At 42.7% G+C, this 24,607-nt stretch overlaps 1 protein-coding gene across 2 annotated transcripts; it reads right to left on the bottom strand.

The window, feature by feature from the left end:
• Positions 1–1,394: 1,394 nt before the first annotated feature.
• On the bottom strand, positions 1,395–24,172 carry LOC141564543 (uncharacterized). 2 transcript variants are annotated; one of them, XM_074307124.1, is made up of 6 exons: positions 24,075–24,172; positions 22,156–22,252; positions 21,025–21,116; positions 16,276–16,402; positions 15,545–15,646; positions 1,395–14,963 (listed from the first exon to the last, which is right to left on the bottom strand). In XM_074307124.1, exons 2-6 carry the CDS (start codon positions 22,187–22,189, stop codon positions 13,183–13,185), a joined length of 2,136 nt encoding a protein of 711 aa, XP_074163225.1. In that variant the 5' UTR covers positions 22,190–22,252; positions 24,075–24,172; the 3' UTR covers positions 1,395–13,182. The 2 variants fall into 2 exon arrangements, with proteins under 2 accessions (XP_074163225.1, XP_074163227.1); XM_074307126.1 differs by lacking the exon at positions 24,075–24,172 and adding an exon at positions 23,815–24,057.
• Between the last annotated feature and the right edge of the window lie 435 nt (positions 24,173–24,607).

Genomic DNA, 24,607 nt, shown 5'->3' with positions numbered 1-24,607 from the left:
AGAACAGATCAAGAGAAGAAAAGAATAATTGGACCACCTGAAAGCTGTGACCAAAAAAAGAAAATTGTCCTATATTGATAGAACAGGAGGGAAAAGTAGAAATAGAAAAAAAAAAAAAATCACCATTCCAAAGAAATCTTCAGTGGAGAACACATAAGAATGTTATTGCCAAATTTCTTTTTTTTTTTTCTTTTTTTTTTTTTTAAGGCTGAGGTTAAGTGACTTGCCCAGGGTCACACAGCTAGGAAGTGTCTGAAATCAGATTTGAACTCGGGTCCTCCTGAATTCAAGGCTAGGGCCCTATCCACTGCACCACCTAGCTGCCCCTGTTATTGCCAAATTTCCAAACTCCCAGATGAAAGAGAAAATTTTGCAAGAAACAAGGAAAAACTAATTCAAATATGCTGGAGCATATTTTAGAATTGCACAGGACTTGGCAGCAGCCACAATAAAAGACCATAGATCCTGGAGTCATATATAACTGGCAGTCAAAAGAATTAGGCCTGTGGCCAAAAAATATCATATCCCACAAAATTGTTAATAATATTGAATGAAAAAGTAGACATTCAATGAACTTGCAAGTGTTCCAGACTTTTTTTCAACTAAACCCACTCAATAGAAAATTTATCATATAAGACCCAACATCCAGTTCATTTCAAGTAATTCAACATGAACAAATTGTTATTGTTTTTTTAACATGGAAATGTTTAAGATTGATATTAGTAATAAGGTAGCTCAAAAGAAAGATTTATACAAATGGAGTGCAGAGGAAGAATAGATACAAAGGCATTATAAGGGAAAGGAGGGTTCATAGCTCTGAAAATCTACTCACATCAGTGCTAGGCTATAGGACTTTACCGAGAGGGAATATGGAGGCCACCTGGACTTTTGATGCACAATAAGTTTTCTGTCACATTGCAGAAAGCTGCCTTGTTGAGCAAGGAGCAATGATTTGTGATCATATGAATGGGTGAGCCTGAGGGTCACAGCTAGTGACTCCTGAACGTGGATGCCTTAAGAGGGCCTTTCACCTGTGAGCTAATTGCTGACTTGCTCCGATCAGTTTGTCAGATATCATGCATATGCAAAGCTCAGGAGCAGCTTCTCTGAATGGTGATTAGGGATTGTCCAGTGTTCACTCACTGATCACGCTTGCAAAAATGTATATCAACAAGGCTGTAAGATAATAAACTGGAGCTCTTTTCACACCCTATGAGTCTCCTGACTCATTCATCTCGCCTCTGAGAGCAAAAGACTCAAATACTTTGAACTCTTAAGATGGCTGCAACACATCAGGAATAGGTAAAATAGGCAACACCCTCCAAAATCTATAAAGGGATGAATGGTGGGGAAAGCAAAGAATGGGGGAAGAAGACAAGGGAGGGATCCATGAGTGGAGGAAGGTTAAATAATAGCAAGACATGTTAAGGAGTAGAATTAAACTAGAATAGGAAGGAGGAGATATACACAAACTCTACAAGAAGCAGGAGTCGAGTTTCTTAGAAAAAAAAAGTATGGCTAGTGAGGATACTTTCCAATTCACCTCAGTCATTTATGAAATATTTATTAAGTATATACTGTGTTAAGAAACTTCCATATGATCAGAAATACAAAGGAGAAAACAGAACGCAGACAAATGAACAAATGTTGGATAAAAGATAAAATAGAATAAATATAAAGCTGAAGGCCAAAGTTCTAGAAGGAAATGGCCAAGAAAACTTTTAGTTCTTCAGACTCTTCAGCCTACCTGCTAATTTAAGTTTAGATCAAATACTAAAAATAATGGCTTTTCTCTAGCCAAAGTGGTGTTAACATTTTGCTCAAAGAATATGGAGAAAAGCGTTCAGCCTCCAGTCCCAGAGAAGAGAGTTCACTTCCTGCAGACCAATGACCTGCTGCTTGTCTCTTTGCTCAGTAGCACTGTGACCTTGGCTAGTTGATATCACAGTTCTAAAACTGACAACTTTCCTGCAATCTATTATCTTAGAGATTTTTCTGGGATGCACAAAAAATAAAAAATTGCTTGGCTCACCAAACAATAATGAGTCAGAAATGGCTCCTGGACTCTTTCTAGTCTTACTCTGAGGCCATCCTCTCGCCAACATATCACACTATCTCTCACTACGCCATGTTGTCTCAGATAAACTTTCAGTTAAAAAATAATTAGATGCTTGTGAATGAAATGTGTGTTTTTTACATTTCTAGAAGTCTTATAACTTTGACAGGTGCATGGGAAACACTTGGAGAAAAGTCCTTAAATCAAGATTTTAAAAATTATTTTTATTTTTTGTTTATTTTTAAAAAGAATAGAAAAAAAGACAGAGAAAAGGGAGAACTCACCACTAATGAAGAGGAAATTAGAACAATAGTTAGGAGCTACTTTGCTCAACTTTATGCCAATAAATTCGATAACTTAAATGAAATGGAAGAATACCTTCAAAAATATAGCTTGCCCAGATTAACAGAGGAAGAAGTAAGTAGTCTAAACAGTCCCATTTCAGAAAAAGAAATAGAACAAGTTATTAACCAACTCCTTAAGAAAAAATCCCCAGGACCAGATGGATTTACATGTGAATTCTACCAAACATTTAAAGAACAACTAACTCCAATGCTATATAAACTATTTGAAAAAATAGGGATGGAAGGCGTCCTACCAAATTCCTTTTATGACACAGACATGGTACTGATACCTAAACCAGGTAGGCTGAAAACAGAGAAAGAAAATTATAGATCAATCTCCCTAATGAATATTGATGCTATAATCTTAAATAAAATATTAGCAAAAAGACTACAGAAAATCATCCCTAGCATAATACACTATGACCAAGTGGGATTCATACCAGGAATGTAGAGCTGGTTCAATATTAAGAAAACTATTAGCATAAACGACTATATCAATAACCAAATTAACAAAAACTATATGATCATCTCAATAGATGCAGAAAAAGCATTTGATAAAATCCAACATCCATTCCTACTAAAAACACTTGAGAGTATAGGAATAAATGGACTATTCCTTAAAATAATAAGGAGCATATATTTAAAACCATCAGTAAACATCATATGTAATGGTGATAAACTAGAACCTTTCCCAGTAAGATCAGGAGTGAAACAAGGTTGCCCACTATCACCATTACTATTCAATATTGTACTAGAAACGCTAGCCTCAGCAAAGAGCCGAGAAAGAGATTCAAGGAATTAGAGTAGGTAATGAGGAAATCAAATTATCACTTTTTGCAGATGACATGATGGTATACTTAAAGAACTCCAAAGACCCTGCTAAAAAGCTATGAGAAATAATTCAAAACTTTAGCAAAGTTGCAGGACACAAAATAAATCCACATAAATGCTCAGCATTTTTATACATTACCAACACAATCCAACAGCAAGAGATACAAAGAGATATTCCATTCAAAATAACGTTCCCAAATATTTTATATTTGGGAATATATCTAACAAAGAAAAGTCAGGAATTATATGAGCAAAATTACAAAACACTTGCCACAAAAATAAAGTCATATTTAAATAATTGGAAAGACATTAAGTGCTCTTGGATAGGCCGAGCAAATGTAATTAAGATGAAAATACTCCCTGAATTAATCTATTTATTTAGTGCTATACCAATCAGACTCCCAAGAAACTATTTTAATGACCTAGAAAAAATAACAACAAAATTCATAAGGAAGAACAAAAGGTTGAGAATTTCAAGGGAAGTAATGAAAAAAAAAAATCAAATAAAGGTGGCCTAGCTGTACCAATCTAGAACTATATTATAAAGCAGCAGTCACCAAAACTATTTGGTATTGGCTAAGAAATAGACTAGTTGATCAGTGGAATAGGTTAGGTTCACAGGGCAAGATAGTAAATAAAAATAGCAATCTAGTGTTTGACAAACCCAAAGATCCCAACTTCTGGGATAAGAATTCATTATTTGACAAAAACTGCTGGGAAAACTGGAAATTAGTATGGCAGAAACTAGGCATGGACCCACATTTAACACCACATACCAAGATAAGATCAAAATGGGTCCATGATTTAGGCATAAAGAATGAGATCACAAATAAATTAGAGGAACATAGGATAGTTTACCTCTCAGACTTGTGGAGGAGGAAGGAATTTGTGACCAAAGGAGAACTAGAGATCATTATTGATCACAAAATAGGAAATTTTGATTACATTAAATTAAAAAGCTTTTGTACAAACAAAACTAATACAAGAACAGAACACCTCATCTCCAAAATATACAGAGAATTGACTCTAATTTATAAGAAATCAAGCCATTCTCCAATTGATAAATGGTCAAAGGATATGAACAGACAATTTTCAGATGATGAAACTATTTCCACTCATATGAGTGTTCCAAATCACTGTTGATCAGAGAAATGCAAATTAAGACAACTCTGAGATACCACTACACACCTGTCAGATTGGCTAAGATGACAGGAACAAATAATGATGAATGTTGGAGGGGATGTGGGAAAATTGGAATACTGATGCATTGTTGGTGGAGTTGTGAAAGAATCCAACCATTCTGGAGAGCAATCTGGAATTATGCCCAAAAAGTTATCAAACGTTGATCCAGCAGTGCTACTACTGGGGTTATATCCCAAAGAAATACTAAAGAAGGGAAAGGGATCTGTATGTGCCAAAATGTATGTGGCAGCCCTTTTTGTAGTGGCTAGAAATTGGAAAATGAATGGATGCCTGGAAAATGAATGGATGCCCATCAATTGGAGAATGGTTGGGTAAATTATGGTATATGAATGTTATGGAATATTATTGTTCTGTAAGAAATGACCAACAGGATGAATACAAAGAGGCTTGGAGAGACATCAACTGATGCTAAGTGAAATGAACAGAACCAGGAGATCATTATACACTTCAAAACAACAATACTATATGAGGATATATTCTGATGGAAGTGGATATCTTCAACATAGAGAAGAACTAATCCTATTCCAATTGATCAATGATGGACAGAATCAGCTACACCCAGAGAAGGAACACTGGTAAATGAGTGTAAACTGTTGGCATTTTTTTTCTCCCCAGGTTATTTTTACCTTTCGAATCCAATTCTTCCTTTGCAACAACAACAACAACAAAATTCGGTTCTGCACATATATATTGTACCTAGGATAAACTATAACATATTTAATATGTATGGGAATGCCTGCCATCTAGGAGAGGGGGTGGAGGGAAGGAGGGGAAAAATTCGGAACAGAAGGAGTACAAGGGATAATGTTGTAAAAAATTACCTATACATATGTACTGTCAAAAAAAGTTATAATTATAAAATGAATTTTAAAAAAGAAAGAAAAAATGGAATATAATGAAAAAATAGAACAGAATGTGAAACATAAGAAAATTAACAGATCTGAAGATCAAGAAGAGAAAATATAAGAATAATTGGACTACCTGAAAGCTGTAACCAAAAAAAGAACCTTGCACAATTAATGCAAGAAATAACCCTAGAAAATTGTCCTGGAGTGTTAGAAAATAAAGGGAAAATTAAAAATAGGAAAAAACATCAATCTTCAAGGCAATCCCAATAGAAAATGCCATATGCATCCAGAAGGGAAAAAAAAGAAAAAAGAAAACTATGGAGATTGAATGTAAATTAACACATGCTATAGTCACTTTTTTTTTTGTTTTGTTTGTTTGTTTGTTTGTTTTTTACTTTCTCTCCCATGGTTTTCCCCTTTTGTTCTGATTTTTCTCTTCCAACATGATTCAGAAAGCAATGTATATTTTTTAAAAAGAAAGAAATTAAGAGTATTCATTAGAAGGTCAACAACTGAAGCTGAAACTTACTTTGGCCATATAATGAAAAGACAGAATTCTTTGGAAAAGACCTGCTGTTGGGAAAGATCAAAGGCAAAAAGAAAAGGTGACAACAAAACATGATATGGAAAGATAGTGTCATAGAAACACCAGATATGAATTTGACTCAGGGACATAGTGGAATATAGGTGGTTCCATAGGGTCATGAAAAGTTGGACATGACTTAACAAACATGTGACTTCTTTTAAAATGTGTGTATGTATCATATCCCCTTTTTTAGACTGTAAACTTCTTTTGGGGTTCCTAAAATAATGTACTACATATAGTAAGGTCTTAATAAATATTTGCAGAATCTTTGAAATGAATAAAAACTCTTATGTAAAAAAAAATCTACAATCACCACCTCGAAGAGATCCTTTGTAGAAAACCTGTGGGAATATAATTGCCAAATTTCAAAATCCCCAGATCAAAGGGAAACTTTTGCAAAAAGAGGGAAAAAAAACTATTCAAATATGTTAGAGGCATAATTAGAATTGTACAGGATTTATCAGCAGTCACAATAAAAGACTGCAAATCCTGGAATCATATATACCAGCAACCAAAAGAATTATATCTGCAGCCAAAAATATCATATCCAGTAAAATTACCATAATATTGAATATTTTTAAATGGACATTCAACAAACCTGCAGATTTTCAGGACTTTTTTTTTTTCAACCAAACCCAAACTCACTAGAAAATTTAACATGTAAGAACCAATGTTCAAGATTAATTTCAAGGAACTTAACATAAACAAATTGTTTGTTTTTTACACATATACCACATATTTAAGATTGACATCAGCAATTGGATAGCTCAGAAGAAAGATTGATATGAGGTGCAGAGGAAGCATAGACAAAGGCACTAGGAGGAACATCGTTCTGAAAACCTGCTCACATCAGTAATGGGTTCAATAGGCAACACTACATACATACATGAAGGGTCTAGCACCCTTCACAATGTATAAAGAAATAAGTAGGGAGAGGGATGGGCAAAGGGTGGGGGAAGAAGACAAGGAAAGGTGGGAAGATGATAAGTAACAGCAAGGCAAGTTAAGAAACAGAATTAAAGCAGAAGAGTTAACAGGGATAAGAAAAAAGATATACACAAACACTAGCAAGATCAGGAGTAGAATTTATTAGGAAAAAAAGTACAACTAGTAATCATTGATCTTAGACACAATCATATCTAAAGACTCATTCAAGAGAGAAATTTACATGTCAGCTATACTAATACGGTTTTAGATGCATGGTTATATATGGATTAACATGTGAGTATATGTAGATATGTATGCATGTTGTTCTATGTATATGCATATATAGATCTATGTATATGGAAGTGGGTGTGAAGGCATATGTATATATGTGGGGGCAGAGGGGATATGTATATATAAATATATATATGCTTACCTACAGCCTGTCTGGGGGAAGTAGAGGGAATGAAAGGGGGGAAAAAAGAATAAAGTAAAAAAAGTGCACAGTAGAGAACAAAACGACAATTTACAAGGAAGCAAAGAAAAAAATGGATACTCATGAATAGAATTTCTTCTATTTTGTGTGTGTGTGTATTTGCTGAGGCAATTGGGGTTAAGTGACTTGCCCAGGGTCACACAGCTAGGGAAGTGTTAGGTGTCTGAGGCAAGATTTGAACTCAGGTCCTCCTGACTTCAGGGCCAGCACTCTATTCATTGCATCATCTAGCTGCCCATATATATCCTTTCTTTAACTAGTAATTTATTATTATAGATTTTGAATTCTCCTTGATGTTTTTGCTGGGCATATGACAATGTTCCTTTTCTGTTTTTCTTTTTTTTCTATTTTTTTTCCAATAAAATAAAATAAAAAATTAAGAGATGGAGAAAGGAGGGAAAGAAAAAAAAAGTTAATGCAAATGAATTACTGAGGTAATGCAAACTTAATCATAACAGGCTGGAAAAGACTGTACTATGATTTATATGATCTTTTTTTTTTTTTTAATGGCAATCTCCATTTCAGATAAGGCAATAATAAAAACTGACTATGTCAAAAAACAAACAGGAAAATCAGGTCACACATAAAGGCACTACGAATAATAAAACAATACCATTACTAAATATTTACATATTAACTACAGCTTCTAAGTAGTTTTTTAAAAGTAATAAAGTTACAAAGAGACATTAAAAGCCACACACAATTATGGATACTCTCATATTACTCTTTCAGAACTTGAGAAATCTAATTAAAAGTTAAGAAGGAAGATGGCAGAACAGGATTTTTTAGAGATCTGAATAACTTATGACTACTTTTGAAAAGGTATATTTTTTAAAGTAAGTATTTCTCATCACTTGGTATTCCTTTACCAAAAACTGGACAAGTGCTAACAGAGAAATCATAAATAAGTGTAAAAATAAATATCAAACATTATTTTCTGTATCTTTAAAAATTAGGGGTTAGACCTGTGAATGCATTGCTGTAAAGCAGTGGTGTCAAATGGAAATAGAAATGGGGGCCACAAATTGATTTAGAAAACTACTCATTAACATTATCTATGTCCTATTCCAATTTTATTTGTGTTAAATATTTCCCAATTATATTCTAATCTGCTTCAGGCTTTATTTGTAGACCCAATGTAATTATGTATGTATACACACATGAGCACTAGCGAGATGTTGACCAAAATAACAACATCCATAATAATGAGAGAACAAATTACAGAAATAAAAAATACATTAATGCAAAGAATAACAAATTAAGTTACATGCCAAAACTTTTATGGCATGCAGGTAAAGCAGTCAGCCAATCTCAAAAATAGAAAAGTTGTTCAGGTTAGACAAGCAGGACACAGAAGCAAATGAACAGCTTGGTCCAAGACACCATCAATCCAAGAACCCAAATCCACTTTTCTACTCTTTGAACCAGTAGCAAATAGTTCTGGGAATTACTGCTGATGGCAGAGATGGCAAATTCACTGCCTGAAAAATGACTTCTGCTAGAACTCAGTGAAAATGAAATTGGGAAATGTTTTTAAAAATAAAAACTTAATACAACTTAGATAACAATTTGTGATTCATGTGAGATTGTGGAAAATATTTGAAATAATATTTGTAAAACACTTAGCACAGTGCCTGGCAACTAATAGGCACTATGCTTTTGACTGTGACAATACCACTTCATAATAACATTAACCCCTTTTTAATTCTGCCTTTTACCCCATTATTTCCCCTTGAGATAGTAGATCTTTTGTTCCACTAGATGAATTATATTATTTTCTCTAGTACCATAAATCCACGAGTAGTACAGCAATAAGCTGTGCCATTAATTTATGCAGTAATGTACTTTTTAAAAGTTTTTTTTCTATTGATATAATTATGTTGTTTATATAGTTTGCATAATGATGCTAAATGTCTTCTAATGTTGAATGTTCTCTGGTGTAAATGTTTAATGGTATAAATCTAACTTGGCCATAGCAAACGTTTTAGAATATTTAGAGGCTTATTAATATTTTAGATAAAATCAATATTAGTGAGACTAGCCTATAATTCTTTTTTTTTTCTATGTTATTTCTCTCAGATTTGGCTATGAGTATCATCTTTAAAAAAAACATTTAATATTATGCACTTTCTAAATGACAATAATTTATAGCACAGATATTCATTGCTCTACATATTGGGTATTTAGCAGGATTAACTTGTAGTTCTACCTAAGCCAGACATTACTTCTTTAGCAATCCTCTTTTCTCAAAGTGAGAGACGACCTCTCATACTTTCATTGTAGAGGAATAAATGGTGAGACCCAAAGAGAAGTCTTTAATGGTTCTTTTATCCTATCTTGCCCTTTGCTAATTCAAGTTCACAAGAACTTTGCCCACCATATGGTATTATAATAAAGTTTGACCTGGATACGGCCTGAACCTGTGATTTCATTCCAGATGAATTCCCGCCTTCATCACTTCATCATGACCTGTTTGACTTCATCAGGAAAGATGAAGGAAAGAATAGGGCAAAGGCCAACCTCCCAGGGCCTAAAGGAGGGCTGTGCAGGTAGCCAGGTATTGAGAGGGTTATAGCGGAGTCTCTGCCTCTGTCCCACCCCAACTTAAACTCTTCTCTGTTTTCCTGGGGCAGCTAGGTAGCAAAGTCAACTGAGCACTGGGCCTAGAGGAAGGAAGATAGCTGTGTGACCTTGGGCAAGTCACCAAGTGTTGAACTCAAGCCTTCTTGACTCTAGATCCAACACTATCCAGTTTGCACCCGATGGCAAGAAAATAGAAGCCACATAGCATGAATGTCCTTTTCTCCCATTTTACACTTCAACTTTTCACCATCATTCTCTACTCAGTGCTTTGCTCTAATACTTAATAAAAGAACTCTTGTCCTTTAAAACAAATTCTGCTCCTCGTGAACTTGATTTCAAGTCTTCTGGTTGCTTAAAGGAATCCTTCCCTTTGAACATGTCTATCCCTTTCTTCTTGTTGTGACAAGAAGAATTCAGTTGTGTCAGGTTCTTCATGACATCATGGTTCATGTGATTTTCTTGGTAAATACTGGCATGATTTGTCATTTCTTTCTCCAGTTCATGTTCTTAAGTCTAGATAATCTATAAAACAATAAATCAAGCCCTGATCTGTAGCATTTGCTGATTTTCCAGAAGTAAATGCTTAAAAGGAAAATTTTACAATTGGCTCTTTTAGTCATTTCAAGCACACCCCTGGACCTAGGTAATCCACAAATTTAAGACAAACAAAAACCCGTTGACTTGATCCTACCACTTCCTATTCTTCATCCCTATCTTTTCTTCCCTGATCAAATTCCTGTAAAAAGCTCTTTGTAGATGATCTATTTTTTGTCCTCCTTCCCATCCAGCCCACTTCCCAATGTTTTGAAATCTTGCTTCCAAATAAATCAGTCTACTAAAACTGCCCTCTCCAGTATCTCCAAAGATCTTTGAATTACTATTACCTCCTGTCAGTCCTAATCCTCCATCGCAGCAGCTGTCCCATTTGTCTCCTTCCATTGTGCTCAGTACATATTAAGTGCTGAATAAGTGTGTGTTGCCTGGACTCCCATCCATTCATATGACAACAAAGCTGCTTCAAACTCTCATTACCTTGTAGCTGAGGCCCTTAAAATCCAGCCTCTTGCATCTTCATTCCACCCACCAGACAACTGGCAGACATTCCTAAAGCACAGTTCCATCCATAGCATGTCCCTGCTCAAACAGCTCCAGTGGCTCACTACTGCTTCTCTAGGATCAAATACCAACCCCTCAGTCCAGCTTCCACATCCCTTCACCATATGACACCAGCCTACCAGTCCTGGCTGACTGCATCTAAGAAGTCATTTTTTAAGAGCTGAGGGGGTCTGTTCAAAGTAAACAAAACCAGACTCCATTTTGTTCCAGACTGGCTGGAATTTTTATTCTGTCTGACCCCAGCATGAATTTTGGGACCTGCTTACATCAGCTGATCTCTATGAGTTTCTCTTTTTCCCCCTTGTTTGCTTTAACTGTAACAAAGGAGGACTTCAATAGCTCCCTCTTGAAAGTACAAGGTCATGTCATAAGTGATGGATGTTTAGTGAGACATGTTAGCCTACAAAAGGCACCTTCCTTTTCTATTTCCAGTAACTCATGATTTACATTCTTTTTAAGGTTGTTTTTTTTTTTCCTTTTCTGTTCTATCTTGAGCAGTCATGTCTTTCTTTCTCTCTCTCTGCCTCATGTTACAACTAAATAGCATTAGCTAAGTTGTAAACTGATGGTGGAACGTGTCTCCTAAATTGCAACTTTTTTGTCTCTGTGGACAGTGTTGGTTTACCAGCTGGATAATAAAAAAAAAGATTCTCCCAGCACACCCCACTCCAATCTCAGAAGCCTTGTTCGTGACCTTCATTCTCCCTTTCTAGACATTCTGCAGCCATCCCCCATTCCTGAAATACTCTCCTTACCCCAGTCCAATAAAATCTCTTCCAGGCCCATCTCAAAAGCTACTTTTTATAAGCTTTTTCCTGGTTTTCTCATTCGTTGGTGAATCCCCCCCCCCATAGTTTGTACTGTTTTGTGTGTATTCACTTATCTGTGTTCCCTGTTGCCCCCTTCTCCCTCACAGAACAATGTAAGGTCTTTGTGAGAAGGTTCTAATACATTTCTATCTTTGTATCCCAAGCACCTAGGACACTGCCTGGCATAGAGTAGGTGCTTAATAAATGATTTCGATATCAACTTTGAAACATGTCACTATCAACCACCTGTGTCTTTCTGTCTATTTTCTTATGATCTCCATAATCTCTCCTGGTTTCTACTATCTGCTTTGTCTTTCTCCATTTCCTTGATTATTTCATCACTCACATACTGCTCCATAACTATGGGAGTTCCCCCAATCACAGAGCTCTGAACCAGTTCCTTCTTCTTTAAAACCATCTGCTCCCATGGTTTATTTTAGGACAGCTGCCTGGGGTCTCATTCAGTCCATACTGTCAGTATGTGACAGAGGAAGGACTTGAAATCTCTTTCCTTAGAGTGTGAGATGGGCAAAGAATGGTTTGCAGGGATAGCTTCCACAAGATATAATCTAGGAGGAGATGGACCCACTAGAATCTGATTTGGTTAGCCCAAATCAAGATTATTAGACTCTGTTCTGAGAACATTTTTAGGGAGAATTCCTAAGAAGCCCAATTAGGATGGCAAAGGATTTCCAGTTCAAGTCATATCAGTAGAAGCATTAGTTGAAGAAACTGAGAATGTTCAGCAAAGAAAAAGAAAAGAATGGGGGATGGAGTTTAAGTGGGAGAGAAGACTTGAAAACTTGGTGGGTATCTTTGAGAATCTGGTGAACTTTAGTGTGGACTTTAGTGAATTAAGCTTCAGGTCCAAAAGGGAAGAACTTCGACAGTGGATGAGAATCACAAAGAAGTAAATGGAAGCTTGGTAGAAGGACAATTCTCACAACTAGCGCCATGAAAAAATGAAATGATCTGTTTTCAAAGGGAGGCATTCCAAGTGCCTGGGATCTCGCCAGCGGGATTTAAGCAAAGACTGAGAGTTAAATTGTAGAAAGGAATCCTTTTGGGGGATAAGTGCGATGAGCCAGACTCCGAGCTACTTCCAAATCAGAAATGTGATTTTCTGGGCTGGTGGCAAATTCCACCATCTGCAATCTCTGGTACTTGGCACATGACAACTCTTCATGAAGTTTTCCCCACATTATTTCTAATTAGCATCTGTCAATAACAGGACAAAACTTCTGGTGGTAGGTGAATTAGCCCTCAAAGGTGTTCTTATTAACATTTGTAAGGATTTTTTTTTTTTCCCAATAGGAACTGTCTGAATTTCATTGAAGTTTCACTGTAATCAAGGCATGGGCTCTCAAAGGAATATAAGTGTTTGATTTAGAAAGTCTCTCCTTCTCTCATCTGAATTCCTTCTGAAATTGTAAAGGATTCCCCCTGAATGAAGACTTGCTTTGAATCATCCCCCTCAAAGGGCTTTTCTTCAGGATTTATTCTCTGCTGTAGAATGTTGGAGTCATAACTGAAGGCCTCACCTTCACTGAACTCAAAGGGTTTCTCCACCTTGTGAATTTGCTGATGTTTGGTGAGGTTTCCCTTCTGGCTGAAAAATTTCCCACATTCCTTACACTCAAACGGCTTCTGGCCATTATGGATTCTTTTATGCCCATTGAGGTGGCCCCTCCGGCTGAACACTTTCCCACATTCAATGCATATAAAGGATTTTTCACCAGTATGAATTCTCTGATGGACAGTAAGGTGAACCCTCCGGCTAAAGGCCTTCCCACACTCCTCACAGGTAAATGGTTTCTCGCCAGTGTGAATTCTCTGATGATAAACGAGGGTTGTTCTGTGGCTGAAGTTCTTCCCACATTCACTACATCCGAACGGTTTCTCCCCGATATGAATTCTCTGATGCTCAATAAGGCTCCCCCTCCAGCTGAAGGTTTTCCCACATTCATTGCATTCAAAGGGTTTCTCTCCAGTGTGAATTCTCTGGTGTGCAGTGAGGCTTTTCCTTCTGCTAAAGCATTTCCCACATTCGTTGCACACAAAAGGTTGGTCTCCCGTGTGCATTCTTTGATGCAGAGTAAGCCGGGAGTTGCTGCTGAAGGCTTTCCCACATTCGTTGCATTCAAAGGGCTTTTCACCAATGTGAATTCTCTGATGTTCATTAAGGCTCGCCCTCCTGCTGAAGCATTTCCCACACACGTTGCAGCCAAAGGGTTTCTCACCAGTATGAATCCTCTGATGATAAAAAAGAGATTTTTTGCGGGTAAAGAATTTGCCGCATTCGTTGCATTCAAAGGGCTTCTCCCCAGCATGAATTTTCTGATGGTCAGTAAGACTTCCTTTTCGAATGAAAGTTTTCCCACACTCATTACATTCAAAGGGTTTCTCTCCAATATGAATTTTCTGATGTTCAGTAAGTCTTCCCCTCCGGTGAAAGGCTTTCCCACACTCATTACATTCAAAAGGTCTCTCGCCAGTATGAATACTTCTGTGTTCATTAAGGTGGCCCCTCTGGCTGAAGGCTTTCCCACAGTCGGTACAAATATAGGGCTTTTGTCCAGTGTGAACAGTCTGATGGGCATTAAGGTGGCCCCTCTGGCTGAAGGCTTTCCCACATTCATTACATTCATAGGGCTTGTACCCGGTGTGAATTTTCTGATGTACAATAAGATATCTTCTCTGGCTGAAGACTTTCCCACATTCGTTACATTCATAGGACTCACCTTCACTGTTTTCTACATTAAAGTGAATGAGTTCAGGGTGGTAATTAAAGGCTCTTCTGTATTTATTATACTTACAAACTTTCTTCCCAAAGGATATTCTAGTATGTTTAATTATGTCTGAAAACTGCTTGAAACTCTTTCCGAGGACATCATATTTATGGAACTGCTTTGCCATAGGGACTCCCTGTTGGGGAACGAGGAGGGAACCCTGCCCAAAACCTCTCCTGAACGAAGAACTTCTGTAAGCAGCGGTTAACTGCCCCAGTTGTTTCTCTTGGATTCCCTGCTGATATTCCCAAACTTCTCTGATCTTAGAATCCCAGAGATCATCTCTTTCAAGTTCTTCCTTAGATGACGCTTTCATCCAAATTCCAGGCATTAGGATGGAATCCAGGATTTCGCATCTACTCTCCTGATCGAGGAAATCTGAAAGAAACAAGACAGTGCTAGTAGTGAGCGTTCTTTGTGCTAGAAGAAACCTTTGTGACTATTCTCCATTCTGTTTCCTGCAGTGAGAAGAATGGACCGGCTTCTAAGACTGCATAAGGTGGGCCTTACTACTGCACCCCATTGCCCACGACCAAAGGAATTACATCTCAGGTGGGGAAGACCATAAAGGAGAATCCTTACTCTTAATTGGTAGGAAGAGGCCAAAAATGTTTAAAACAAAACAAAACAAAACAAAACAAAACAAAAAAACAATATCTGGAGGCAGGGACAAGGCCCTGGGTCAAACCCAGTTTTGCCTTCCACCACCTATATTATTCAGGCAAGTCATTTGCCCTCTCTGGGCACCTCGGCTTCCCATGTCATGAGAAGGGTGGATGAGCTGACCTGTCTGGTCTCTGCCAGATCGACTAAGCATCCCGTCACGGCCTTGTGCCCATCTGGGGAGGGGACATTACTGTGACTATCTGACAGATGGGGTGCCCCCTCAGAGGGGGCTGGTGAGAGGCACTTGTGGCTACCCTCTCATAAGCCCCACCTCCCCAATGGCCGGCACTCACCTGCCAAGGGGCCTCCGGGGAGATTCTGCTCCAGCATCAAGGGCACTTCTCCTCTCTCCAGCTGGGAGATCACGTCAGCCCGGGAAGCAGGAAAGCCTGCACCTGGGAGAGAGGACGCAGCTGGACACAGGGCCGGCTCCGAGACCGCACTCGGTACCATTCCTGCGACAGCCAGGGCCCCAGCCAGCCCCCAGGGAGGCCCAAAGAACCCTGCAGGGGCTCCAGGAGGTAAGGGGCAGGCCCGACAGGCAAGGACTCTTCATCCAGGAGCCAGGCCAGAAGGGATGGTGGAAGGGCTTCATGGGCTGTGGGCCCACTGACCCCAGGGAATTCTTCAGACAAGTGAGAAGGGATGAGCTGCCCAGCCTCCCTCACCCAGGACCCCCATTCACAGGACCGGGCCAAGAGGCAGATAAACTGAGGCACAGTACTTCCTGGCTGAGTCACAAAGTCATCTCCCCAATATCTGAAGCCCTGGGCCTTCCACAGGATGGACTCCTTCTGCTGGGACCTCTGGGCTTAGCCAGGGCAGGCTACCCTATCCCCACCCCCCGGCTTCCTTTCCACCCACTCTGTACATCTCCCCATGAGACGGGGAGCCCTTGAGAGCAGGGCCTTTCTTTGCCCAGCACTCAGTGGGGACTGGCGCATGGTAGGTGCTTGATGGATGGCTGCTCATGAGCAACTAACGGCTTGTGACAAACTGACTCCCAGAAGGTAGCCACTCATACCCAGGAAGACGAGGTGCTCGTAGTTCTCCAGCATCACATCCTGGTACAGAGCCCTCTGGGCAGCGTCCAGCCAGCTCCATTCCTCCTGGGTGAAGACCACCGCCACATCCCTGAACGTCACCAATCCCTGAAACGGGAAGCCCTGCCCTGTCACCCAGGGGCCGGCCTCCTGCCCTGGGCCACGGGACACCCAAAAGGGCAGGAGCTCCGGGCACTGGGTCTTCCATCTCCTTGTACTCGCCCTTCATGGAAGTGCCCTTCCTGTGGCTGGCCACGGAGGACCCCCTTCATCCCGGAGGCAGCTCTCAAGTACGGGAGAAACCGGTCAGATGTGGCCCAGCAGCTGTATGGGGCTGATGGCCAGGGGTGGAGGGGAGCAGGGAGCCCCCAAGGGCTGGAAGGGGAGAGGGAACGACTCCAAGGAGAGCCCAAGGGGTGAGAGTCCTAAGGTGAAGGTCACTCCATTACAGAGGAGTCCTGCCCTCCTCACTGCTCTAGGAGGAGAGCTGTTCTCCCTCCTTCTCCCTCCCTCTCTCTGTCTCCATGTCTGTCTCTGACTGGCTGTCTCTCTGATTTTCTGTCTCTGTGTACCTCTTTGTTTTTCTGTCTATGTTTTTCTCTGTCTCTTGTGTGTCTCTCTCTGTTTTCCTATCTGTTTCTCTCTGTTTTTCTCTCTGTCTCTGTTTTTCTCTCTCCCTTTCTGTGTCTGTTTTTCTGTCTCTCTGTATTTTTCTCTCTGTTTTTCTGTCTCTGTTTTTGTCTGTCTCTGTGTGTCTGTTTTTCTCTATTTTTCTTTCTGTCTGTTTTTTCTCTCTGTTTTTGTTTTTCTCTCTGCCTTTGTTTCTGTCTCTCTGTGTGTTTTTCTCTCTCTCTGTTTTTCTGTCTCTATTTTTCTCTGTCTCTGTGTGCCTCTGTTTTTCTCTATTTTTCTCTCTGTTTCTGTGTGTCTCTCTGTTTTTCTCTGTCTCTGTTTTTCTCTCTCCCTTTGTGTCTCTGTTTTTCTCTCTCTCTCTTTTTCTCTCTCTGTTTTTGTCTGTCTCTGTGTGTGTGTCTCTGTTTCTCTCTCTCTCTGTGTTTTTCTCTATTTTTCTTTCTGTCTCTGTTTTTCCTTTCCGTTTCTCTGTTTTTCTCTCTGCCTTTGTTTTGGTTTTTCTGTCTCTCTGTGTGTTTCTCTCTCTCTCTGTTTTTCTGTCTCTATTTTTCTCTGTCTCTGTGTGTCTCTCTCTGTTTTTCTCTATTTTTCTCTCTCTCTGTGTTTTTTTTCTCTCTCTGTTTCTGTGTGTCTCTCTGTTTTTCTGTCTCTGTTTTTCTCTCTCCCTTTCTGTGTCTCTGTTTTTCTGTCTCTCTCTTTTTCTCTCTCTGTTTTTCTGTCTCTGTTTTTCTCTGTCTCTGTTTTTCTCTCTCCCTTTCTGTGTCTCTGTTTTTCTGTCTCTCTCTTTTTCTCTCTCTGTTTTTGTCTGTCTCTGTGTGTGTGTGTCTGTTTCTCTCTCTTTCTCTCTGTGTTTTTCTCTATTTTTTCTTTCTGTCTCTGTTTTTCTCTCCATTTCTCTGTTTTTCTCTCTGCCTTTGTTTTGGTTTTTCTGTCTCTCTGTGTGTTTTTCTCTCTCTCTGTTTTTCTGTCTCTATTTTTCTCTGCCTCTGTGTGTGTGTCTCTCTCTGTTTTTCTCTATTTTCCTTTCTGTCTCTGTTTTTCCTCTCTGTTTCTCTCTGTTTTTCTCTCTGCCTTTTTGTGTCTGTTTTTCTGTCTCTCTTGTGTTTTTTTCTCTCTCTATTTTTCTATCTGTTTCTCTCTCTGTTTTTCTCTATTTTTCTTTCTATCTCTATTTTTCCTCTGTTTCTCTGTTTTTCTCTCTGCCTTTCTGTGGCTGTTTTCTGTCTCTCTGTATGTGTTTTTCTCTCTCTCTGTTTTTCTGTCTCTGTTTTTCTACCTGTTTCTCTCTCTTTCTCTCTCTCTGTTTTTTTTTTAATTTCTCTGTCTGTTTTTCTCTATTTTTCTGTCTTTTTTCTATCTGTTTCTCTCTATATGTCTGTTTCTCTCTGTTTTTCTCTCTGCCTTTCTGTGGATGTTTTTCTGTCTCTCTGTATGTGTTTTTCTCTCTCTGTTTTTCTACCTGTTTCTCTCTCTTTCTCTCTCTCTCTCTCTGTTTTTTTTTTAATTTCTCTGTCTCTGTTTTTCTGTCTCTGTGTTTTTCTCTATTTTTCTATCTTTTTTCTATCTGTTTCTCTCTGTTTTTCTCTGTATGTCTGTTTCTCTGTTTTTCTCTCTGCCTTTCTGTGGCTGTTTTTCTGTCTCTCTGTATGTGTTTTTCTCTCTCTCTGTTTTTCTGTCTCTGTTTTTCTACCTGTTTCTCTCTCTCTCTCTCTCTGTTTTTTTTTTTAATTTCTCTGTCTCTGTTTTTCTGTCTCTGTGTTTTTCTCTATTTTTCTGTCTTTTTTCTATCTGTTTCTCTCTGTTTTTCTCTGTCTTTCTCTGTGCCTGTGTGTTTTTCTCTCTGTCTGTGTATGTTTTTTTCTCTCTGTCTCTCTGTTTTTCTCTCGTTCTTTGTCTGTTTTTCTGTTTCTTTGTGTGTGGTTTTCTCTCTGTGTGTGTATGTTTCTGTCTATTTTTCTTTCTGTCTCTCTCTGCTTTTCTGTTTTTCTATGTGTCTTTCTGGTTTTTTCTCTCTCTGTTTTTCTCTGTCTGTTTTTCACTTTTTCTGTCTCTGTTTTTCCTCTCTGTTTTTGTGTCTTTCTCTGTCTCTGTTTTTCTGTCTTTCTCTGTCTCTGTTTTTCTGTCTCTCTGTGTGTTTTTCTCTCTATTTTTTCTTTCTGTCTCTCTCTGTTTTTCTGTTTTTCTCTCTGTGTGTCTTTCTGGGGTTTTTTTCTCTGTTTTTCTCTCTGTATCTCTCTGTGTGTTTTCTTCTCTATCTCTCTTTCTCTATACTCTTTCTCTTTTTCTGTCCCTTCCTCCCTTTCTTTCCTAGAACCCTATTTAGTTTTTCTTAAATCCCACTTTAGATAAAGGCTTTTTTTTTTTTTTAAACTGGATGTAAAGGTGAGTGAAAAACTCACCCAATAATTAGGAAGTGGTTTGGAAATGCTTTAATCTCTAACTTGAGGCTGTGACAGCCAAGAATTGGCAACAAAACGGGCGTCCCCTAGTGGGGAATGGCTCACAAATTGTGGGATGGGAAAAGGGTAGAACATCCTAGCTAAAGGAAGCTGGGACAGATTTGTGAGGCAGAGCCGAGAGAGCCGAGCCAAGAACACAGTGACTAAAAAATGGCAATGGCAAGAAGAGCCACCACAAAACATCCGAAGATCAATTTTGCAGATGCTGCCTCGCTCTTCCCTAGAAAACAGAGGAAGGTGAAAGTCCTGGAGCCCCCAGGAGTGCCCGGGCCACCCCCAGGCTTCCGGGGCTGCAGGATGACAGGACAGGATGGCGGCATGTGCTGCTGGCATTTTAAAGGGGGTAGACTCCCAGACCAGAGAAGCCCCAAACCAGAAGCCCTGGCCAGAACTGGGGCTTCGCTACTCCGGGGAAGGCCCCTGGCTCAGACAAAGGTCCCCGTTCAATTCTGGGCAGACTCTTGTCGAAGGGAGGGCTTTTCCTGACAAGAGGCTGATTCTGCCCGCTGCTGCTTGCTCCCAGGCCACCCTCCCGGCCTGCGCGGAGGAGCTGCTCGTTGGCTCAAGGGCAGCAGGCCTCCTCCTGGCGGCACAGGAATGGCCGGCCCCCTCTTTGGCTCCAGGGGGCAGCTAGCACAGCCCCTACGCTGCACACACAAAGCCCTTCATTGTCACGGCCACTGTGTTGGCGGCATCCAGCTCACTGACCCCTGAACCCTGTCCTCCAAGGACATCTGCCCAGAGCATCCTATAACTGTGACAAATATGAACCTCAAGAGACAGGGTTTCTGGGTAATTAGAGTCAATTTGTTAAGAAATCAATAAATTGATGGCCACGGACCTCTTTAAAGGAGACCTGACATGTCCTAAATCCCTTCTGAGAGGGGACTCGCCGACAAGGGACAGTCACCCCTGACTGATGGACATTTGATGAGGAGGTGAGTTAAAAGTCTTCAACTCCTCCAGCTGGATCATGAGCCTCCACCCCCTCAAGCCATCTGGGGAAGGGAAGGCCCATCTATCCGGGGAAGGGAAGGTATGGACAGAGGGGAAGGGAAGGCCCATCCGGCCAGCCTCTCTGCTAATTCTCTCCCTCAGGGGCAAGCAAGCTGCCTTAAACTTCCATGGAAGGAGCCAGGACAGGGGGCTCCAATGGGCTTGCACAGACTGGATGCAGCTTAGGTTTTAAGCAGGCCCGGACCTCCCAAATGGGGGACATCAGGAGCACGGGCCCTCTGACCCTGCTCCACACACACCCTAGAGATCTTTTCTGAGCTGAGTTTTAACAGAAACAAAAGGGAAAGGGCAGGCCCCAAACCAACTGGTCAACACAAGAGCAGACTTCCAAGCAGGGTCACTTGCTCCCTCCCAGATCACAGTGGCAAAGACCCCGTCTCCAGAGCCTGCCTTGACCTCAGTGGTACTTTCCATCGGGAACCCATCTCTGCCTTCAGGGCTTGAACAGCCCCCCCGCCTCACCAGAATTAAGCCCTGGGTCTGACTCATTTCCCTCACACCTCTTTGGGGGTATGAACAGAGGGTCCTGAGCAGTGGAGGGCCCTGGAGCCCAGCCACCACAAGTCAGGAGCCTCAGTGGGGATTGGGCAAGCAGAGAAAGGAGAAGGGGAACAGACTCACCGGGGAGCTGGCCGTGGAGAAGCCAGAAGACCTTCCGTCATCCTCCTCCTGGCTCCATTTCTGGCACAGGGCAGAGGCTGGAGAGAGCCAAGCTGGAGGGAAAGAAAGGCATGAGGAGGGAGGCCAGGAGCTGGGCCCCTGAGACCCAAACAGTGCCTGCTGTGTCTGGCTGCAGCCTTTCTAAGCCTCCCATTCCTCCTCCAGCTCCCAGCTGCCTCTCCCGGCTCTTTCCTCCCTTCCCCTGATGCTGCTCTCCCTGATCACTGCTCCTGCTCTGGCTCCCAGGGCCCCCCCCCAGCTCTGGTGTCTTGCTGATGATTCTCAAGCAGACCCCCAGGTGCTCCTTCCGACACCTCAGAGCCAAGGACAGCCCCTGCCACCTGCGCCCCTTCCTCAGTGACTGTACCCCGGGGCCCAAGCATCTTCTCGATCCCAACCCTACTCTCATCCATGGCAACCCAGACCCTCGTGCTGCCAATGGCCTTCACCACCGCAGGAGCTGGGGCCCTCCACTCCCTGCCCAAATGCTCCAGAGCCCGGCCCGCTCGTCCCAAACCCACTCCCCACTGTCTCACACTCTGCACCTTCAAAGAGGGACAGACTGTTGAGCCTGGAGTCAGGAAGTCAGTGGGACAGGTCTGCCCTGCCCCCTGTCGGGGTTCGCTTGGCAAGGACACTGCAGTGGTTTGCCATTTTCTTCTCCAAAGGCAAACAGGGTGCCCCAGGCCCACAACCAGTAAGTGTCTGAAGTCACATTGAATTCAGATCTTCGTGACTCCAGGCCTGGTGTTCTAGCGGCTGAGACACCTGGATTCTAGACAAGTCACTTCACTCTGTCTGGCTCAAGTTTCCTTACTTCTCCGTGGGGGTAGTAACAGCCCCTCACTCCCAGAGCTGGTGGGAGGATCCCCTGAGATCACCGCTGTCAAGTGCTTAGGCCAGAGCCGGGTACACAGTAGATACTTAATAAGAGAATATGCCTATCACTCCTTCCCCTAGGTAAACTCTGTGAGGGCAGGAGCTCCATCAGGAGCTGCAGCAAGTCAAAGGCAGGTCCAGCCAGGAGAGGAGAGCAGCCTCAGCTGGGGGGGGGGGGGGGGCAAAGTCTTGGCTCCTGACCAGGATTCTCACCTTGCTCCTCCAACATGAGGGCCAAGCACGCCATGAGGGCCTTCAGATGGAAGCTTCAGCCCAAGAGCAGCCCCCAGGGAGGCCCGTCCAGAGAGGCCTAAGACAATGGAGAATCATCACGATAACAACAGTTACAATGGGGAGCCCTGGAGAAGCCTCAAGATGGCAACAGTGGCAATAATGAGCCAGGGAGAATCATCAGGATGGCAACAATAACAATGAACTAGGGAAAAAGCCTCATGATGGCAACAGTAACAATAATGAGCCAGGGAGAATCATCATCATGGTAACAATAACAATGAACTAGGGAACAGCCTCATGATGGCAACAGTTACAATGGTGAGCCCTGGAGAAGCTTCAAGATGGCAACAATGACATAATGAGCCAGGGAGAATAATCAGGATGGCAACAATAACAATAATGAACCAAGGAGAATCATCAAGGTAGCAACAGTAACAATAATGAGCCAGGGAGAATCATCATTATGATAATAACAATGAACCAGGGAAAAGTCTCAAGATGGCAACAGTAACAATAATGAGCCAGGGAGAATCATCCTGACATTGTCAATCATCATGATAACAACAGTTACAATGGTGAGCCCTGGAGAAGCCTCAAGATGGCAACAGTAACAATAACAAACATCCCCAGCTTCCAAAAACTTAACATCCCAGGCCCCAGAGCAGGAGAGGAGCTCCAGAGGGGCAGGGTCTGAGAAATGCAAAGTGCTCTGCCAGAACCAGGAGGAACAGAGGCTTCACCTCTGGCAGTCCTGCAGGATAGGGCTAACGCAGGCCCCCCAGGAAAGAGGGCTCAGGGTCTCCGAATGCAGGGGTCCCAGGAAACGAAGGCCGAGCCCCCAAAGCGCCCCTCCCCCCACCCCCTCCCAGGGATGTCAATCGACCAACTTGGGCCCGAATCTGCAGCTTGCTGGGCAAATGTCTCCAGGAGGAATTGTCACTCACTGGAGGTCACTGGGAGAGAGCCGGGTCTACTCCCGGGAAGGAAGACGAGGTGGGTGGGGCCAGATCCAGGAGGAGGGACAGACATGCGAGAGGGCGGGGCGGCCCCGCCCAGGGGGAGGGGCAGAAAGGGGCACGGAGGAGCTCTCCGTTTCTCACCTAGGTTCCAGCTCCCCAAAGAGGGAACCCCAGAGACCCCTCAAACTGTGGTCCCCAAGCTAGAAATGAGGTAATGAAAGTCAGGATAGGACAGGAGCGCGGGAGAAATGGGCGCAAGGAGAGGGCTGCATGATTCTCTGGGCTTGCCGCCAGCGTGTAGGGCAGGTGTGACCCTAGACAAGTCACTGCCTCGGCTCGCTTCAGTTTCCCCATCTGCACTATGGGATTGTGGCAGGCCCCTGGGGGTTGCAACGGCCACTCAAACCTTAAAGCTCCTTGGGAATAAACGCTGTTCCCTGGGAACAATAGCGAGGCCGTGCCTGGACGAGGGCAGCCCCGGCAAAAGCTCGGAGGAGGGAGATGGCAAGGGGGCAAGTGTCAAACCCTCCCCCTCCCGAAAACTGCGCCCGCGAGCTGCCCCTCCACCCCCGCGCTGCGCCTCCCCCCTCACACTGCCCCTCCACCCCCACTCTTTAACTATCCTTCCCAGAATGCGCCGGGACGGTGCCCTCAACTCTCCCAGAGAACCTCGACTCACCCAGAACAAAGTCCTAAAGGCGAACTACGAGAGGAAGTGCGCCTGCGTAGTACCCGAGCGAGAACTACGCTTCCCAGGGTGCATTAGGGCCACCGCCCTCTCAGGACAATAGCGGCCCGAGAAGCGCGCCTACCCAGCCGGCCGGGGCTGCGGCTGAAGCGGGGTGGGTCGCCGGTCGTCCCCCGCTACCGGAGGCGGCGTCCAAAGCCTCAGGGAGGCCGGAACCCGCACTTCCCCCAGCCTCCCTGCTTATAACTCACCCGCCGAGCCGCCTGCCAGCGCCTGGAGGACCGAGGGCGTTCGGCTTGTGACGGTTCTGCGCTTGCGCATGGCTCTTACTCCGTCCAAAACTACCCTTCCCAGGAGACGGCGGGGCGCATACGGGACTTGTGGGAAATGCAGTCCGTCCCGCTTCAAATGTGCATTCTGGGTAGTGTAGTCCGAGGCCGGCCGCCCTGCGCAATGAGCTCAGACTTGGCCCGCGCGGGCAGTGTGGGGGTTCCCTAGTTCCGAGGCTTGATCCCTTCCTCTCGATATCGCCCATTTTACAAAGAAAGAAATTAGGTAGTTACCCTATGGCGCAGGCTGCTCTGGTTGCCTCTTGCTGTCACGCTCACTTTCCCGGCCTTCAAGGCCCCCCCTGAGCAATGGCTGCTGGAAAGGGGGAACCAGGCCAGGGAGGTCTGCTCGCCAACTCCCCCTCCGCCCGCACCGTCGCTAAGAGAGCTTGGTGCTTCCCGAGACGTGGGTGGACTCCCCGGGCGGGCTAGTGGCCCAGCTGGTGTTTGGGAGT

This window comes from Sminthopsis crassicaudata, chromosome 3 (assembly GCF_048593235.1).
Source record: "Sminthopsis crassicaudata isolate SCR6 chromosome 3, ASM4859323v1, whole genome shotgun sequence".
Classification (NCBI taxonomy): Eukaryota; Metazoa; Chordata; class Mammalia; order Dasyuromorphia; family Dasyuridae; genus Sminthopsis; species Sminthopsis crassicaudata.
The sequence above is the reverse complement of the archived record's forward strand: the minus strand, read 5'-3'. Positions and strand labels throughout refer to the sequence as shown.